Source organism: Oncorhynchus mykiss, chromosome 18 (genome assembly GCF_057628025.1).
Source record: "Oncorhynchus mykiss isolate SJ-2025 chromosome 18, ASM5762802v1, whole genome shotgun sequence".
NCBI classification, from domain to species: domain Eukaryota; kingdom Metazoa; phylum Chordata; class Actinopteri; order Salmoniformes; family Salmonidae; genus Oncorhynchus; species Oncorhynchus mykiss.
Genome location: NC_143039.1, coordinates 14,490,349 through 14,511,646, shown reverse-complemented (window position 1 = coordinate 14,511,646; position 21,298 = coordinate 14,490,349). Strand labels below are relative to the sequence as shown.

At 42.1% G+C, this 21,298-nt stretch overlaps 1 protein-coding gene across 6 annotated transcripts in view; it reads right to left on the bottom strand.

Moving 5' to 3' along the window:
* The window catches only part of scml2 (Scm polycomb group protein like 2), an 82,811-nt gene that overhangs the window by 40,337 nt on the left and 21,176 nt on the right, over window positions 1-21,298 (bottom strand). For 5 of the 6 annotated variants that reach the window (XM_036951529.2, XM_090207259.1, XM_090207257.1 and 2 more), the window contains 4 exons: window positions 20,581-20,815; window positions 14,547-14,635; window positions 14,025-14,133; window positions 13,704-13,838 (listed from right to left, as the gene is read on the bottom strand). In XM_036951529.2, the coding sequence (XP_036807424.2) occupies window positions 13,704-13,838; window positions 14,025-14,133; window positions 14,547-14,635; window positions 20,581-20,815 (568 nt within the window). Of the gene's footprint in view, window positions 1-13,703; window positions 13,839-14,024; window positions 14,134-14,546; window positions 14,636-20,252; window positions 20,286-20,580; window positions 20,816-21,298 lie in introns of those variants that run through there. The other variant, XM_090207261.1, reaches the window with a different exon arrangement.

Sequence of the window (21,298 nt, the reverse complement as noted above, 5' to 3'; positions counted from 1 at the left end):
GCCTGCTGCTACTGTAAGACTTGATGAAGGATTAACCCTGTACTGCCAGCTGCTACTGTAAGACTTGATGAAGGATTAAACCTGTACTACCAGCTGCTACTGTAAGACTTGATGAAGGATTAACCCTGTACTGCCAGCTGCTACTGTAAGACTTGATGAAGGACTAACCCTGTACTGCCAGCTGCTACTGTAAGACTTGATGAAGGACTAACCCTGTACTGCCAGATGCTACTGTAAGACTTGATGAAGGACTAACCCTGTACTGCCAGCTGCTACTGTAAGACTTGATGAAGGACTAACCCTGTACGTCCTGCTGCTACTGTAAGACTTGATGAAGGATTAACCCTGTACTGCCAGCTGCTACTGTAAGACTTGATGAAGGACTAACCCTGTACGTCCTGCTGCTACTGTAAGACTTAATGAAGGATTAACCCTGTACTGCCAGCTGCTACTGTAAGACTTGATGAAGGATTAACCCTGTACTGCCAGCTGTAAGACTTGATGAAGGACTAACCCTGTACTGACAGCTGCTACTGTAAGACTTGATGAAGGACTAACCCTGTACTGCCAGCTGCTACTGTAAGACTTGATGAAGGACTAACCCTGTACTGCCAGCTGCCACGGTAAGACTTGATGAAGGACTAACCCTGTACTGCCAGCTGCTACTGTAAGACTTGATGAAGGACTAACCCTGTACTGCCAGCTGCTACGGTAAGACTTGATGAAGGACTAACCCTGTACTGCCAGCTGCTACTGTAAGACTTGATGAAGGACTAACCCTGTATGTCCTGCTGCTACTGTAAGACTTGATGAAGGACTAACCCTGTACTGCCAGCTGTAAGACTTGATGAAGGACTAACCCTGTACTGCCAGCTGCTACTGTAAGACTTGATGAAGGACTAACCCTGTACTGCCAGCTGCCACGGTAAGACTTGATGAAGGACTAACCCTGTACTGCCAGCTGCTACTGTAAGACTTGATGAAGGACTAACCCTGTACTGCCAGCTGCTACGGTAAGACTTGATGAAGGACTAACCCTGTACTGCCAGCTGCTACTGTAAGACTTGATGAAGGACTAACCCTGTACGTCCTGCTGCTACTGTAAGACTTGATGAAGGACTAACCCTGTACGTCCTGCTGCTACTGTAAGACTTGATGAAGGACTAACCCTGTACTGCCAGCTGCTACTGTAAGACTTGATGAAGGACTAACCCTGTACTGCCAGCTGCTACTGTAAGACTTGATGAAGGACTAACCCTGTACGTCCTGCTGCTACTGTAAGACTTGATGAAGGACTAACCCTGTACTGCCAGCTGCTACGGTAAGATTTGATGAAGGACTAACCCTGTACTGCCAGCTGCTACTGTAAGACTTGATGAAGGACTAACCCTGTACTGCCAGCTGTAAGACTTGATGAAGGACTAACCCTGTACGTCCTGCTGTAAGACTTGATGAAGGACTAACCCTGTACTGCCAGCTGCTACTGTAAGACTTGATGAAGGACTAACCCTGTACTGCCAGCTGCTACTGTAAGACTTGATGAAGGACTAACCCTGTACTTCCAGCTGCTACTGTAAGACTTGATGAAGGATTAACCCTGTACTGCCAGCTGCTATTGTAAGACTTGATGAAGGATTTACCCTGTACTGCCAGCTGCTACTGTAAGACTTGATGAAGGATTAAGCCTGTACTGCCAGATGCTACTGTAAAACTTGATGAAGGATTAGCCCTGTACTGCCAGCTGCTACTGTAAGACTTGATGAAGGATTAGCCCTGTACTGCCAGCTGCTACTGTAAGACTTGATGAAGGATTAACCCTGTACTGCCAGCTGCTACTGTAAGACTTGATGAAGGATTAACCCCGTACTGCCAGCTGCTACTGTAAGACTTGATGAAGGATTAACCCTGTACTGCCAGTTGTAAGACTTGATGAAGGATTAACCCTGTACTGCTAGCTGCTACTGTAAGACTTGATGAAGGATTAACCCTGTACTGCCTGCTGCTACTGTAAGACTTGATGAAGGACTAACCCTGTACTGCCAGCTGCTACTGTAAGACTTGATGAAGGACTAACCCTGTACTGCCAGCTGCTACTGTAAGACTTGATGAAGGACTAACCCTGTACTGCCAGCTGCTACTGTAAGACTTGATGAAGGATTAACCCTGTACTGCCAGATGCTACTGTAAGACTTGAAGAAGGATTAACCCTGTACTACCAGCTGCTACGGTAAGACTTGATGAAGGATTAACCCTGTACTGCCAGCTGCTACTGTAAGACTTGATGAAGGACTAACCCTGTACTGCCAGCTGCTACTGTAAGACTTGATGAAGGATTAACCCTGTACTGCCAGTTGTAAGACTTGATGAAGGATTAACCCTGTACTGCCAGCTGCTACTGTAAGACTTGATGAAGGACTAACCCTGTACTGCCAGCTGCTACTGTAAGACTTGATGAAGGACTAACCCTGTACTGCCAGCTGCTACTGTAAGACTTGATGAAGGATTAACCCTGTACTGCCAGCTGCTATTGTAAGACTTGATGAAGGATTTACCCTGTAATGCCAGCTGCTACTGTAAGACTTGATGAAGGATTAGCCCTGTACTGCCAGCTGCTACTGTAAGACTTGATGAAGGATTAGCCCTGTACTGCCAGCTGCTACTGTAAGACTTGATGAAGGATTAACCCTGTACTGCCAGCTGCTACTGTAAGAAATGATGAAGGATTAACCCCGTACTGCCAGCTGCTACTGTAAGACTTGATGAAGGATTAACCCTGTACTGCCAGTTGTAAGACTTGATGAAGGATTAACCCTGTACTGCCAGCTGCTACTGTAAGACTTGATGAAGGATTAACCCTGTACTGCCAGCTGCTACTGTAAGACTTGATGAAGGATTAACCCTGTACTGCCAGCTGTAAGACTTGATGAAGGATTAACCCTGTACTGCCAGCTGTAAGACTTGATGAAGGCTTAACCCTGTACTTCCAGCTGCTTCTGTAAGACTTGATGAAGGATTTACCCTGTACTGCCAGCTGCTACTGTAAGACTTGATGAAGGACTAACCCTGTACTGCCAGCTGCTACGGTAAGACTTGATGAAGGACTAACCCTGTACGTCCTGCTGCTACGGTAAGACTTGATGAAGGACTAACCCTGTACTGCCAGCTGCTACGGTGAGACTTGATGAAGGACTAACCCTGTACTGCCAGCTGCTACTGTAAGACTTGATGAAGGACTAACCCTGTACTGCCAGCTGATACGGTAAGACTTGATGAAGGACTAACCCTGTACTGCCAGCTGCTACGGTAAGACTTGATGAAGGACTAACCCTGTACTGCCAGCTGCTACGGTAAGACTTGATGAAGGACTAACCCTGTACTGCCAGCTGCTACGGTAAGACTTGATGAAGGACTAACCCTGTACTGCCAGCTGCTACGGTAAGACTTGATGAAGGACTAACCCTGTACTGCCAGCTGCTACTGTAAGACTTGATGAAGGACTAACCCTGTACTACCAGCTGCTACGGTAAGACTTGATGAAGGATTAACCCTGTACTGCCAGCTGCTACTGTAAGACTTGATGAAGGACTAAACCTGTACTGCCAGCTGCTACTGTAAGACTTGATGAAGGATTAACCCTGTACTGCCAGCTGCTACTGTAAGACTTGATGAAGGACTAACCCTGTACTGCCAGCTGCTACTGTAAGACTTGATGAAGGACTAACCCTGTACTTCCAGCTGCTACTGTAAGACTTGATGAAGGATTAACCCTGTACTGCCAGCTGCTATTGTAAGACTTGATGAAGGATTTACCCTGTACTGCCAGCTGCTACTGTAAGACTTGATGAAGGATTAAGCCTGTACTGCCAGATGCTACTGTAAAACTTGATGAAGGATTAGCCCTGTACTGCCAGCTGCTACTGTAAGACTTGATGAAGGATTAACCCTGTACTGCCAGCTGCTACTGTAAGACTTGATGAAGGATTAACCCTGTACTGCCAGCTGCTACTGTAAGACTTGATGAAGGATTAACCCCGTACTGCCAGCTGCTACTGTAAGACTTGATGAAGGATTAACCCTGTACTGCCAGTTGTAAGACTTGATGAAGGATTAACCCTGTACTGCTAGCTGCTACTGTAAGACTTGATGAAGGATTAACCCTGTACTGCTAGCTGCTACTGTAAGACTTGATGAAGGACTAACCCTGTACTGCCAGCTGCTACTGTAAGACTTGATGAAGGACTAACCCTGTACTGCCAGCTGCTACTGTAAGACTTGATGAAGGACTAACCCTGTACTGCCAGCTGCTACTGTAAGACTTGATGAAGGATTAACCCTGTACTGCCAGATGCTACTGTAAGACTTGAAGAAGGATTAACCCTGTACTACCAGCTGCTACGGTAAGACTTGATGAAGGATTAACCCTGTACTGCCAGCTGCTACTGTAAGACTTGATGAAGGACTAACCCTGTACTGCCAGCTGCTACTGTAAGACTTGATGAAGGATTAACCCTGTACTGCCAGCTGCTACTGTAAGACTTGATGAAGGACTAACCCTGTACTTCCAGCTGCTACTGTAAGACTTGATGAAGGATTAACCCTGTACTGCCAGCTGCTATTGTAAGACTTGATGAAGGATTAACCCTGTACGGCCTGCTGCTACTGTAAGACTTGATGAAGGACTAACCCTGTACTGCCAGCTGTAAGACTTGATGAAGGATTAACCCTGTACTGCCAGATGCTACTGTAAGACTTGATGAAGGATTAACCCTGTACTGCCAGCTGCTACTGTAAGACTTGATGAAGGATTAACCCTGTACGGCCTGCTGCTACTATAAGACTTGATGAAGGATTAAACCTGTACTGCCAGCTGCTACTGTAAGACTTGATGAAGGATTAAACCTGTACTGCCAGCTGCTATTGTAAGACTAGATGAAGGACTAACCCTGTACTGCCAGATGCTACTGTAAGACTTGATGAAGGATTAACCCTGTACTGCCAGCTGCTACTGTAAGACTTGATGAAGGATTAACCCTGTACGGCCTGCTGCTACTGTAAGACTTGATGAATGATTAACCCTGTACGGCCTGCTGCTACTGTAAGACTTGATGAAGGATTAACCCTGTACTGCCAGCTGCTACTGTAAGACTTGATGAAGGATTAAACCTGTACTACCAGCTGCTACTGTAAGACTTGATGAAGGATTAACCCTGTACTGCCAGCTGCTACTGTAAGACTTGATGAAGGACTAACCCTGTACTGCCAGCTGCTACTGTAAGACTTGATGAAGGACTAACCCTGTACTGCCAGATGCTACTGTAAGACTTGATGAAGGACTAACCCTGTACTGCCAGCTGCTACTGTAAGACTTGATGAAGGACTAACCCTGTACGTCCTGCTGCTACTGTAAGACTTGATGAAGGATTAACCCTGTACTGCCAGCTGCTACTGTAAGACTTGATGAAGGACTAACCCTGTACGTCCTGCTGCTACTGTAAGACTTAATGAAGGATTAACCCTGTACTGCCAGCTGCTACTGTAAGACTTGATGAAGGATTAACCCTGTACGGCCTGCTGCTACTATAAGACTTGATGAAGGATTAACCCTGTACTGCCAGCTGCTACTGTAAGACTTGATGAAGGATTAAACCTGTACTGCCAGCTGCTATTGTAAGACTTGATGAAGGACTAACCCTGTACTGCCAGATGCTACTGTAAGACTTGATGAAGGATTAACCCTGTACTGCCAGCTGCTACTGTAAGACTTGATGAAGGATTAACCCTGTACGGCCTGCTGCTACCGTAAGACTTGATGAATGATTAACCCTGTACGGCCTGCTGCTACTGTAAGACTTGATGAAGGATTAACCCTGTACTGCCAGCTGCTACTGTAAGACTTGATGAAGGATTAAACCTGTACTACCAGCTGCTACTGTAAGACTTGATGAAGGATTAACCCTGTACTGCCAGCTGCTACTGTAAGACTTGATGAAGGACTAACCCTGTACTGCCAGCTGCTACTGTAAGACTTGATGAAGGACTAACCCTGTACTGCCAGATGCTACTGTAAGACTTGATGAAGGACTAACCCTGTACTGCCAGCTGCTACTGTAAGACTTGATGAAGGACTAACCCTGTACGTCCTGCTGCTACTGTAAGACTTGATGAAGGATTAACCCTGTACTGCCAGCTGCTACTGTAAGACTTGATGAAGGACTAACCCTGTACGTCCTGCTGCTACTGTAAGACTTAATGAAGGATTAACCCTGTACTGCCAGCTGCTACTGTAAGACTTGATGAAGGATTAACCCTGTACTGCCAGCTGTAAGACTTGATGAAGGACTAACCCTGTACTGACAGCTGCTACTGTAAGACTTGATGAAGGACTAACCCTGTACTGCCAGCTGCTACTGTAAGACTTGATGAAGGACTAACCCTGTACTGCCAGCTGCCATGGTAAGACTTGATGAAGGACTAACCCTGTACTGCCAGCTGCTACTGTAAGACTTGATGAAGGACTAACCCTGTACTGCCAGCTGCTACGGTAAGACTTGATGAAGGACTAACCCTGTACTGCCAGCTGCTACTGTAAGACTTGATGAAGGACTAACCCTGTATGTCCTGCTGCTACTGTAAGACTTGATGAAGGACTAACCCTGTACTGCCAGCTGTAAGACTTGATGAAGGACTAACCCTGTACTGCCAGCTGCTACTGTAAGACTTGATGAAGGACTAACCCTGTACTGCCAGCTGCCACGGTAAGACTTGATGAAGGACTAACCCTGTACTGCCAGCTGCTACTGTAAGACTTGATGAAGGACTAACCCTGTACTGCCAGCTGCTACGGTAAGACTTGATGAAGGACTAACCCTGTACTGCCAGCTGCTACTGTAAGACTTGATGAAGGACTAACCCTGTACGTCCTGCTGCTACTGTAAGACTTGATGAAGGACTAACCCTGTACGTCCTGCTGCTACTGTAAGACTTGATGAAGGACTAACCCTGTACTGCCAGCTGCTACTGTAAGACTTGATGAAGGACTAACCCTGTACTGCCAGCTGCTACTGTAAGACTTGATGAAGGACTAACCCTGTACGTCCTGCTGCTACTGTAAGACTTGATGAAGGACTAACCCTGTACTGCCAGCTGCTACGGTAAGACTTGATGAAGGACTAACCCTGTACTGCCAGCTGCTACTGTAAGACTTGATGAAGGACTAACCCTGTACCGCCAGCTGTAAGACTTGATGAAGGATTAACCCTGTACGTCCTGCTGTAAGACTTGATGAAGGACTAACCCTGTACTGCCAGCTGCTACTGTAAGACTTGATGAAGGACTAACCCTGTACTGCCAGCTGTAAGACTTGATGAAGGACTAACCCTGTACTGCCAGCTGCTACTGTAAGACTTGATGAAGGATTAACCCTGTACGTCCTGCTGTAAGACTTGATGAAGGATTAACCCCGTACTGCCAGCTGCTACTGTAAGACTTGATGAAGGATTAACCCTGTACTGCCAGTTGTAAGACTTGATGAAGGATTAACCCTGTACTGCTAGCTGCTACTGTAAGACTTGATGAAGGATTAACCCTGTACTGCTAGCTGCTACTGTAAGACTTGATGAAGGACTAACCCTGTACTGCCAGCTGCTACTGTAAGACTTGATGAAGGACTAACCCTGTACTGCCAGCTGCTACTGTAAGACTTGATGAAGGACTAACCCTGTACTGCCAGCTGCTACTGTAAGACTTGATGAAGGATTAACCCTGTACTGCCAGATGCTACTGTAAGACTTGAAGAAGGATTAACCCTGTACTACCAGCTGCTACGGTAAGACTTGATGAAGGATTAACCCTGTACTGCCAGCTGCTACTGTAAGACTTGATGAAGGACTAACCCTGTACTGCCAGCTGCTACTGTAAGACTTGATGAAGGATTAACCCTGTACTGCCAGCTGCTACTGTAAGACTTGATGAAGGACTAACCCTGTACTTCCAGCTGCTACTGTAAGACTTGATGAAGGATTAACCCTGTACTGCCAGCTGCTATTGTAAGACTTGATGAAGGATTAACCCTGTACGGCCTGCTGCTACTGTAAGACTTGATGAAGGACTAACCCTGTACTGCCAGCTGTAAGACTCGATGAAGGATTAACCCTGTACTGCCAGATGCTACTGTAAGACTTGATGAAGGATTAACCCTGTACTGCCAGCTGCTACTGTAAGACTTGATGAAGGATTAACCCTGTACGGCCTGCTGCTACTATAAGACTTGATGAAGGATTAAACCTGTACTGCCAGCTGCTACTGTAAGACTTGATGAAGGATTAAACCTGTACTGCCAGCTGCTATTGTAAGACTAGATGAAGGACTAACCCTGTACTGCCAGATGCTACTGTAAGACTTGATGAAGGATTAACCCTGTACTGCCAGCTGCTACTGTAAGACTTGATGAAGGATTAACCCTGTACGGCCTGCTGCTACTGTAAGACTTGATGAATGATTAACCCTGTACGGCCTGCTGCTACTGTAAGACTTGATGAAGGATTAACCCTGTACTGCCAGCTGCTACTGTAAGACTTGATGAAGGATTAAACCTGTACTACCAGCTGCTACTGTAAGACTTGATGAAGGATTAACCCTGTACTGCCAGCTGCTACTGTAAGACTTGATGAAGGACTAACCCTGTACTGCCAGCTGCTACTGTAAGACTTGATGAAGGACTAACCCTGTACTGCCAGATGCTACTGTAAGACTTGATGAAGGACTAACCCTGTACTGCCAGCTGCTACTGTAAGACTTGATGAAGGACTAACCCTGTACGTCCTGCTGCTACTGTAAGACTTGATGAAGGATTAACCCTGTACTGCCAGCTGCTACTGTAAGACTTGATGAAGGACTAACCCTGTACGTCCTGCTGCTACTGTAAGACTTAATGAAGGATTAACCCTGTACTGCCAGCTGCTACTGTAAGACTTGATGAAGGATTAACCCTGTACGGCCTGCTGCTACTATAAGACTTGATGAAGGATTAACCCTGTACTGCCAGCTGCTACTGTAAGACTTGATGAAGGATTAAACCTGTACTGCCAGCTGCTATTGTAAGACTTGATGAAGGACTAACCCTGTACTGCCAGATGCTACTGTAAGACTTGATGAAGGATTAACCCTGTACTGCCAGCTGCTACTGTAAGACTTGATGAAGGATTAACCCTGTACGGCCTGCTGCTACCGTAAGACTTGATGAATGATTAACCCTGTACGGCCTGCTGCTACTGTAAGACTTGATGAAGGATTAACCCTGTACTGCCAGCTGCTACTGTAAGACTTGATGAAGGATTAAACCTGTACTACCAGCTGCTACTGTAAGACTTGATGAAGGATTAACCCTGTACTGCCAGCTGCTACTGTAAGACTTGATGAAGGACTAACCCTGTACTGCCAGCTGCTACTGTAAGACTTGATGAAGGACTAACCCTGTACTGCCAGATGCTACTGTAAGACTTGATGAAGGACTAACCCTGTACTGCCAGCTGCTACTGTAAGACTTGATGAAGGACTAACCCTGTACGTCCTGCTGCTACTGTAAGACTTGATGAAGGATTAACCCTGTACTGCCAGCTGCTACTGTAAGACTTGATGAAGGACTAACCCTGTACGTCCTGCTGCTACTGTAAGACTTAATGAAGGATTAACCCTGTACTGCCAGCTGCTACTGTAAGACTTGATGAAGGATTAACCCTGTACTGCCAGCTGTAAGACTTGATGAAGGACTAACCCTGTACTGACAGCTGCTACTGTAAGACTTGATGAAGGACTAACCCTGTACTGCCAGCTGCTACTGTAAGACTTGATGAAGGACTAACCCTGTACTGCCAGCTGCCATGGTAAGACTTGATGAAGGACTAACCCTGTACTGCCAGCTGCTACTGTAAGACTTGATGAAGGACTAACCCTGTACTGCCAGCTGCTACGGTAAGACTTGATGAAGGACTAACCCTGTACTGCCAGCTGCTACTGTAAGACTTGATGAAGGACTAACCCTGTATGTCCTGCTGCTACTGTAAGACTTGATGAAGGACTAACCCTGTACTGCCAGCTGTAAGACTTGATGAAGGACTAACCCTGTACTGCCAGCTGCTACTGTAAGACTTGATGAAGGACTAACCCTGTACTGCCAGCTGCCACGGTAAGACTTGATGAAGGACTAACCCTGTACTGCCAGCTGCTACTGTAAGACTTGATGAAGGACTAACCCTGTACTGCCAGCTGCTACGGTAAGACTTGATGAAGGACTAACCCTGTACTGCCAGCTGCTACTGTAAGACTTGATGAAGGACTAACCCTGTACGTCCTGCTGCTACTGTAAGACTTGATGAAGGACTAACCCTGTACGTCCTGCTGCTACTGTAAGACTTGATGAAGGACTAACCCTGTACTGCCAGCTGCTACTGTAAGACTTGATGAAGGACTAACCCTGTACTGCCAGCTGCTACTGTAAGACTTGATGAAGGACTAACCCTGTACGTCCTGCTGCTACTGTAAGACTTGATGAAGGACTAACCCTGTACTGCCAGCTGCTACGGTAAGACTTGATGAAGGACTAACCCTGTACTGCCAGCTGCTACTGTAAGACTTGATGAAGGACTAACCCTGTACCGCCAGCTGTAAGACTTGATGAAGGATTAACCCTGTACGTCCTGCTGTAAGACTTGATGAAGGACTAACCCTGTACTGCCAGCTGCTACTGTAAGACTTGATGAAGGACTAACCCTGTACTGCCAGCTGTAAGACTTGATGAAGGACTAACCCTGTACTGCCAGCTGCTACTGTAAGACTTGATGAAGGATTAACCCTGTACTGCCAGCTGCTACTGTAAGACTTGATGAAGAACTAACCCTGTACTGCCAGCTGCTACTGTAAGACTTGATGAAGGACTAACCCTGTACGTCCTGCTGCTACTGTAAGACTTGATGAAGGACTAACCCTGTACGTCCTGCTGCTACTGTAAGACTTGATGAAGGACTAACCCTGTACTGCCAGCTGCTACTGTAAGACTTGATGAAGGACTAACCCTGTACTGCCAGCTGCTACTGTAAGACTTGATGAAGGACTAACCCTGTACGTCCTGCTGCTACTGTAAGACTTGATGAAGGACTAACCCTGTACTGCCAGCTGCTACTGTAAGACTTGATGAAGGACTAACCCTGTACTGCCAGCTGTAAGACTTGATGAAGGACTAACCCTGTACTGCCAGCTGCTACTGTAAGACTTGATGAAGGATTAACCCTGTACTGCCAGCTGCTACTGTAAGACTTGATGAAGGATTAACCCTGTACGTCCTGCTGCTACTGTAAGACTTGATGAAGGACTAACCCTGTACTGCCAGCTGTAAGACTTGATGAAGGATTAACCCTGTACGTCCAGCTGTAAGACTTGATGAAGGGCTAACCCTGTACGTCCTGCTGCTACTGTAAGACTTGATGAAGGACTAACCCTGTACGTCCTGCTGTAAGACTTGATGAAGGACTAACCCTGTACGTCCAGCTGTAAGACTTGATGAAGGGCTAACCCTGTACGTCCTGCTGCTACTGTAAGACTTGATGAAGGACTAACCCTGTACGTCCTGCTGTAAGACTTGATGAAGGACTAACCCTGTACGTCCAGCTGTAAGACTTGATGAAGGGCTAACCCTGTACGTCCTGCTGCTACTGTAAGACTTGATGAAGGACTAACCCTGTACGTCCTGCTGCTACTGTAAGACTTGATGAAGGACTAACCCTGTACGTCCTGCTGTAAGACTTGATGAAGGACTAACCCTGTACGTCCAGCTGTAAGACTTGATGAAGGGCTAACCCTGTACGTCCTGCTGCTACTGTAAGACTTGATGAAGGACTAACCCTGTACGTCCTGCTGTAAGACTTGATGAAGGACTAACCCTGTACGTCCAGCTGTAAGACTTGATGAAGGACTAACCCTGTACTGCCAGCTGCTACTGTAAGACTTGATGAAGGATTAACCCTGTACTGCCAGCTGCTACTGTAAGACTTGATGAAGGATTAACCCTGTACGTCCTGCTGCTACTGTAAGACTTGATGAAGGACTAACCCTGTACTGCCAGCTGTAAGACTTGATGAAGGATTAACCCTGTACGTCCAGCTGTAAGACTTGATGAAGGGCTAACCCTGTACGTCCTGCTGCTACTGTAAGACTTGATGAAGGACTAACCCTGTACGTCCTGCTGTAAGACTTGATGAAGGACTAACCCTGTACGTCCAGCTGTAAGACTTGATGAAGGGCTAACCCTGTACGTCCTGCTGCTACTGTAAGACTTGATGAAGGACTAACCCTGTACGTCCTGCTGTAAGACTTGATGAAGGACTAACCCTGTACGTCCAGCTGTAAGACTTGATGAAGGGCTAACCCTGTACGTCCTGCTGCTACTGTAAGACTTGATGAAGGACTAACCCTGTACGTCCTGCTGCTACTGTAAGACTTGATGAAGGACTAACCCTGTACGTCCTGCTGTAAGACTTGATGAAGGACTAACCCTGTACTTCACACCATCTGGTTGTTCATTACTACAAATATTTCAAACTATTTTAGGGGGGAAGTTTTATGCTTTTTTGATAATGTATTAATAATTGAAAATTAAAAAAGACAGAATAGAACTTGAAACTAATGTTTAAGCCCAACAACAGATTAAGGGGAACGTAGTACAAAGAAGGACTCTTTTCATTCGAAAAATGAAAAGCTAGCTGTCATTGTCCTAAAGTTCACGGCCCTCTCTATCAGATCAGGCTAGAATGGAGCGTCTATGTGTCCACTGCCGGTGAATGTCAGTGGATCTGTTGGCCAAAACATTGTCCAAGGCCATTTTACATGTCTTTCATTGGGCACAATGTTGCCCTGAGGCAAAAAAAAAGAACATTTAATTTTTTAAATAAATATAAAAACCAAGTGTTTGAAACCTATCAAATATTCTCCTTTAGGGGTTCCTACACAAGTACATGTTTTTATTGTCTCTATTTAAACATGTAAAATAATGAAATGCATTGTACCCTTCACTCACACCATGCCCTCAGGTCGCTCTGCTTCCTGAAAGAAGGTCCCGTCCCCAATTGATACGTCATACCAACTTCTGCACCTCATTGGCTTGTTTACACACATGTCATCTCATATTGTCATGTGTATGGGGGCAAAAAGGTTGTGTGCAGTAGAGTGTTAAACAGATAACACATTAAGGAAGATGTTATGAAGCTCACAATCACATATTTTGAATGATTTACTTGAATCAGAAAATTATCTTAACCTGTCAACAAAAAAAAATGTAATACAAAACAATGAGATATATATAAATATATTGGCTTTTTACAAGCAAACTAGACCCAAATGCAATGTGTGGAAGGACAATCCTGCTTCAACTGTACACCAGTGGAACACATTAAGGAATATTATTACCAGTGGAAAGGTACTAATTGTAGTTAACACACAGGTTGTATCTTAGCCAAATATACAGGAAATAACACAGGAAATAGGGGAAAACAGCCAGTGAAATTCTCGCAGATTTTCTCATCCAGCTCTGCTCATTCAGGCAGCTTCAGAAAGAAACCCTGGACCAGCAGCACCCAGTGGTGACAGACGAACAGGCCAAAAGCATCAGAAAGCAGGGCTCTGCTGTCCTCTAGTGGTGAGGTTGAGGTACTTACAGAAGTTGCCAGGAGGCTGGATGCTGTGCCTGGTCAGAGAACACCATCCTACAGGGAATATGTCTCTGGAGTCAAACTGGCACCAGTAGTCGAAGGCCCCTCTCCAGCCGTCAAACATCACAAAGATCTCATCACCTAAAAATAAAGATTACAATAACAAACAGTAAGACGTAGCAGGAGATACATCAACCACACGACAAATAGGGAACAAAGGAACAATAGTGTTATAGTAAATAAAACACATTATAGAGTTACAGTTATAAAGTTGTCCTCCAAAGAAATGGGGTAAAGGTGGGTTAAATTTAAAAAAGATCTTGTCACCTTTGACCTCTCCGATGGTTGCCGGGCAGATCAGGTAGGGGTTCTTCTTGTCCACTGCTTCTAGCTTCATCCCAGGTTTAAAGAGGTTCTGGGAGGGCTTGGAGGGTTCCTACACACAGATAACTCTGTTAGTCCAGACCAGACAGATCTGTTTATATACACACAGAGAACTCTCTGTTAGTCCAGACAGATCTGTTAGTCCAGACCAGACAGATCTGTTAGTCCAGACCAGACAGATCTGTTAGTCCAGACCAGACAGATCTGTTAGTCCAGACCAGACAGATCTGTTTATATATACACACAGAGAACTCTCTGTTAGTCCAGACCAGACAGATCTGTTAGTCCAGACCAGACAGATCTGTTAGTCCAGACCAGACAGATCTGTTAGTCCAGAACAGACAGATCTATATATATATACACATACGTAAATCATTGATACACTACAATCATTGATCAGTAAATCAATACACTACAGTACAGCTTTAAGGTCCAATGTGAAATGTTCCATTTTTCTTCCTTGACCTTTTTAAAAGCTGTGGCCGGTGCCATCTCTGCTCCAGTCAGGGTTCTCAGGAGGAACATAGGCCACGAGGAGGCGTTCATTCTGAAGCCTAAAGACAACTCAAAGAAAAAGTTTAAGATTTAGAATATATTGCTGCTTTATTGCTGATATAAGCAAGTGCAACACTTTATAATGTCTTATTAACATATGATATGTTATAATATGTTATAATATGTTATAATGTGTTATAATGTGTTACACTATAATATGCTATAATGTGTTATAATGTGTTATAATGTGTTATAATGTGTTACACTATAATGTGTTATAATGTGTTATAATGTGTTATATGTTATAATGTGTTATAATGTGTTATAATGTGTTATATGTTATAATGTGTTATAATGTGTTATAATGTGTTATAATATGTTACGTTATAATAAACAAAAAAAGAAACAAAGATCATTTGTAAAAATCCAAATAACTTCACAGATCTTCGTTGTAAAGGGTTTAAACAATGTTTCCCATGCTTGTTCAATGAACCATAAACAATTAATGAAGATGCACCTGTGGAACGGTCGTTAAGACACTAACAGCTTACAGACAGGTGGGCAATTAAGGTCACAGTTATGAAAACTTAGAACACTAAAGACTTAGGACACATTCTACTGGACACACTTAGGACACACTAACTTAGGACACATTCTACTGACTCTGAATAACACCAAAAGAAAGATGCCCAGGGTCCCTTCTCATCTGTGTGAACGTGCCGTAGGCATGCTGCAAGGAGGCATGAGGACTGCAGATGTGGCCAGGGCAATAAATTGCAATGTCTGTACTGTGAGACGCCTAAGACAGCGCTACAGGGAGACAGGACGGACAGCTGATCGTCCTCACAGTGGCAGACCACGTGTAACATCACCTGCCCAGGATCGGTACATCCGAGCATCACACCTGCGGGACAGGTACAGGATGGCAACAACAACTGCCCAAGTTACACCAGGAACGCACAATCCCTCCATCAGTGCTCAGACAGTCCTCAATAGGCTGAGAGAGGCTGGACTGAGGCCTGTTGTAAGGCAGGTCCTCACCAGACATCACCGGCAACAAAGCCGCCTATGGGCACAAACCCACTGTCGCTGAACCAGACAGGACTGGCAAAAAGTGCTCTTCACTGATGAGTCGCGGTTTTGTCTCATCAGGGGTGACGGTCGGATTCACGTTTATCGTCGAAGGAATGAGCGTTACACCGAGGCCCGTACTCTGCTCGTTCTGTGCGTGATTTCCTGCAAGACAAGAATGTCAGTGTTCTGCCATGGTCAGCGAAGAGCCTGGATCTCAATCCCATTGAGCACGTCTGGGACCTGTTGGATCGGAGGCTGAGGGCTAGGGCCATTCTCCACAGAAATGTCCGGGAACTTGCAGGTGCCTTGGTGGAAGAGTGGGGTAACACCTCACAGCAAGAACGGGCAAATCTGGTGCAGTCCATGAGGAGGAGATGCACTGCAGTACTTAATGACCCCCCCTTTGTTCAGGGACACATTATTCCATTTCTGTTAGTCACATGTCTGTGTAACTTGTTCAGTTTATGTCTCAGTTGTTGAATCTTGTTAATAATGTTCATACAAATATTTACATTTGCTGAAAATAAACGCAGTTGACAGTGAGAGGACGTTTCTTTTTTTGCTGAGTTTATGTTATGCTATAATGTGTTACACTATCATGTGTTGTGCTATAATATGCTATAATGTGCTATGTTATAATATGCTATAATGTGTTATAATATGCTATAATGTGTTATGCTATAATGTTATAATGTGTTATAATGTTATAATGTGTTATGCTATAATATGTTATAATATGCTATAATATGTTATAATATGCTATAATATGTTATAATGTGTTACGCTATAATATGTTATAATATGCTATAATGTTATAATGTGTTATAATGTGTTATAATGTGTTATGCTATAATGTGTTATAATATGCTATAATGTGTTATGCTATAATGTGTTATAATGTGTTATGCTATAATGTTATAATGTGTTATAATGTTATAATGTGTTATGCTATAATATGTTATAATATGCTATAATATGTTATAATATGCTATAATATGTTATAATGTGTTACGCTATAATATGTTATAATATGCTATAATGTTATAATGTGTTATAATGTGTTATAATGTGTTATGCTATAATGTGTTATAATATGCTATAATGTGTTATGCTATAATGTGTTATAATGTGTTATGCTATAATGTTATAATGTGTTATAATGTTATGTGTTATGCTATAATATGTTATAATATGTTATAATGTGTTATAATGTGATATAATGTGCTATGTTATAATATGTTATAATGTGTTATAATGTGATATAATGTGCTATGTTATAATATGTTATAATGTGTCATAATGTGTTACAATGTGTTATGCTATAATATGTTATAATGTGTTATGCTATAATATGTTATGTTATAATGTGTCATAATGTGTTATAATATGTTATGCTATAATAGGGTATATAAAAAGCACACCCAGAGGAAATGATTTAGTGTAGAGGTGCTGACTAACGGTGAATACACTGGAAGCTATGGAAACAAAGAGAGTCGCACCATCCATGTACAGCTGAAGTCAGAAGTTTACATACACTTAGGTTGGAGTCATTAAAAATCGTTTTTCAACCACTCCACAAATTTCGTGTTAACAAACTATAGCTTTGGCAAGTCGGTTAGCTACTTTGTGCATTACACAAGTAATTTTTCCAACAATTGTTTACAGACACATTATTTCACTTATAATTCCCTGTATAACAATTTCAGTGGTTCAGAAGTTTATTAACACTAAGTTGACTGTGCCTTTAAACAGCTTAGAAAATTCCACAAAATGATGTCATGGCTTTAGAAGCTTCTGATAGGCTAATTGACATAATTTGAGTCTGTGGATGTATTAACAGGCCTACATTCAAAACCAGTACCTCTTTGCTTGACATCATTGGAAAATCAAAAGAAATCAGCCAAGATCTCAGAAAAACAATTGTAGACCTCCACATGCAAATCAATCCCAGAACAACAGCAAAGGACCTTGTGAAGATGCTGGAGGAAACAGGTACAAAAGTGTCTATATCCACAGTAAAACGAGTCCTGTATCGACATAACCTGAAAGACCGCTCAGCATGGACGAAGCCACTGCTCCAAAACCACCATAAAAAAGCCAGACTACGGTTTGCAACTGCACATGTGGACAAAGATCGTACTTTTTGGAGAATTGTCCTCTTTGGTCTGAAGAAACAAAAATATAATTTTGGGCCATGATGACCATTGTTATGTTTGGAGGAAAAAGGGGGAGGCTTGCAAGCCGAAGAACACCATCCCAACTGTGAAGCACGGGGGTGGCAGCATCATGTTGTGGAGGTGCTTTGCTGCAGGAGGGACTGGTGCACTTCACAAAATAGATGGCATCATGAGGACGGAAAATGATGTGGATATCAAGACATCAGTTAAAACTTGGTCGCAAATGGGTCTTCCAAATGGACAATGACCCCAAGCATACTTCCAAAGTTGTGGCAAAATGGCTTAAGGACAACAAAGTCAAGGTATCTGAGTGGCCATCACAAAGCCCTGACCTCAATCCTATAGAACATTTGTGGGCAGAACTGAAAAGCGAGCAAGGAGGCCTACAAACCTGACTCCGTTACACCAGCTCTGTCAGGAGGAATGGGCCAAAATTCACCCAATTTATAGTGGGAAGCTTATGGAAGGTTACCCAAAACATTTGACCCAAGTTAAACAATTTAAAGGCAATGCTATCAAATACTAATTGAGTGTTTGTAAACTTCTGACACACTGGAAATGCGATGAAAGAAATAAAAGCTGGAATAAATCATTCTCTCTACTATTATTCTGACATTTCAAGACAGGGAAGTTTTACTAGGATTCAATGTCAGGAATTGTGAAAAACTGAGTTTAAATGTATTTGGCTAAGGTGTTTGTAAACTTCCAACTTCAACTGTATGTATAACCTCACAGTAATTCATTTTTTACCCAATAAATGACTGGGAGATTATACATATAGAGTGTGAGACTCTTTGTTTTTATGTTATGTTATAATATCCTATATGACATGTTATAATATGTTATAATATGTTATGTTATAATATGTTATGTTATAATATGTTATGTTATAATATGTTATAATATGCTATATGAGATGTTATAATATGTTATAATATGTTATGTTATAATATGTTATGTTATAATATGTTATAATATGCTATATGAGATGTTATAATATGTTATAATATGCTATATGAGATGTTATAATATGCTATATGAGATGTTATAATATGTTATATGAGATGTTATAATATGTTATAATATGATATAATATGCTATATGACATGTTATAATATGTTATAATATCCTATATGAGATGTTATAATATGTTATAATATGTTATGTTATAATATGTTATGTTATAATATGTTATAATATGCTATATGACATGTTATAATATGTTATAATATGCTATATGAGATGTTATAATATGCTATATGAGATGTTATAATATGCTATATGAGATGTTATAATATGTTATAATATGATATATTATGCTATATGACATGTTATAATATGTTATAATATGATATAATATGCTATATGAGATGTTATAATGTGTTATAATATGATATAATATGTTGTTGTAATATGTTATAATATGTTATAATATGCTATATGAGATGTTATAATATGCTATATGAGATGTTATAATATGCTATATGAGATGTTATAATATGTTATAATATGATATAATATGCTATATGAGATGTTATAATGTGTTATAATATGATATAATATGTTGTTGTAATATGTTATAATATGTTATAATATGCTATATGAGATGTTATAATATGTTATAATATGATATAATATGTTGTTGTAATATGTTATAATATGTTATAATATGCTATATGAGATGTTATATGTTATAATATGCTATATGAGATGTTATAATATGTTATAATATGTTATAATATGCTATATGAGATGTTATAATATGTTATAATATGCTATATGAGATGTTATAATATGTTATAATATGATATAATATGTTGTTGTAATATGTTATAATATGTTATAATATGCTATATGAGATGTTATAATATGTTATAATATGCTATATGAGATGTTATAATATGTTATAATATGTTATAATATGCTATATGAGATGTTATAATATGTTATAATATGCTATATGAGATGTTATAATATGTTATAATATGTTATAATATGCTATATGAGATGTTATAATATGTTATAATATGCTATATGAGATGTTATAATATGTTATAATATGCTATATGAGATGTTATAATATGATATTTGATAATATGTTATAATATGTTATAATATGTTGTTATAATATGTTGTCATAATATGTTATAATATGTTATGTTATAATATGTTGTTATAATATGTTATAATATGCTATATGAGAAGTTATAATATGTTATAATATGATATGTTATAATATGCTATATGAGATGTTACAATGTGTTGTTATAATATGTTATAATATGCTATATGAGATGTTATAATATGATATGTTATATGAGATGTTATAATATATGTTATAATATGATATTTGATATGTTGTAATATGTTATGTTATATTATGTTTATATATTATAAACTGTCATATCTCTCTATGTAGCCTTACCCAGAGGTGGCTGTAACATGTCTCCTCTCCTCTCACAGGCTGGATGTCTAATAAACTGTCATATCTCTCACTGTAGCCTTACCCAGAGGTGGCTGTAACATGTCTCCTCTCCTCTCACAGGCTGGATGTCTAATAAACTGTCATATCTCTCTATGTAGCCTTACCCAGAGGTGGCTGTAACATGTCTCCTCTCCTCTCACAGGCTGGATGTCTAATAAACTGTCATATCTCTCTATGTAGCCTTACCCAGAGGTGGCTGTAGCATGTCTCCTCTCCTCTCACAGGCTGGATGTCTAATAAACTGTCATATCTCTCTATGTAGCCTTACCCAGAGGTGGCTGTAACATGTCTCCTCTCCTCTCACAGGTCCCTATAGGCTGGATGTCTGAGGAGTCCACCAGTCTCCAGAAATCGTTGGTGTTGTCACTCCCGTCCAGACGGAGACGCAGACGTGTCCCCATCATACCCATCACCGTGGCGATGCAGATAGACGTGTTGTTCCGAGGGTCGTGGGCTTCCAGCTTCATACCAGCCTTGAAGTCATTACTGGGAGGGAAACGGGACTGGGGGAGACAGGAGGGCAATGGATCAGTCAATAATGGACTGATCTGCTTATATGGGGCGGTAGACAGCCTAGTGGTTAAGAGTGTAGGGGTGGTAGGTAGCCTAGTGGTTAAGAGTGTAGGGCGGTAGGTAGCCTAGTGGTTAAGAGTGTAGGGGCGGTAGACAGCCTAGTGGTTAAGAGTGTAGGGGTGGTAGGTAGCCTAGTGGTTAAGAGTGTAGGGGCGGTAGGTAGCCTAGTGGTTAAGAGTGTAGGGGCGGTAGGTAGCCTAGTGGTTAAGAGTGTAGGGCGGCAGGTAGCCTAGTGGTTAAGAGTGTAGGGGCGGTAGGTAGCCTAGTGGTTAAGAGTGTAGGGGTGGTAGGTAGCCTAGTGGTTAAGAGTGTAGGGGCGGTAGACAGCCTAGTGGTTAAGAGTGTAGGGGTGGTAGGTAGCCTAGTGGTTAAGAGTGTAGGGGCGGTAGGTAGCCTAGTGGTTAAGAGTGTAG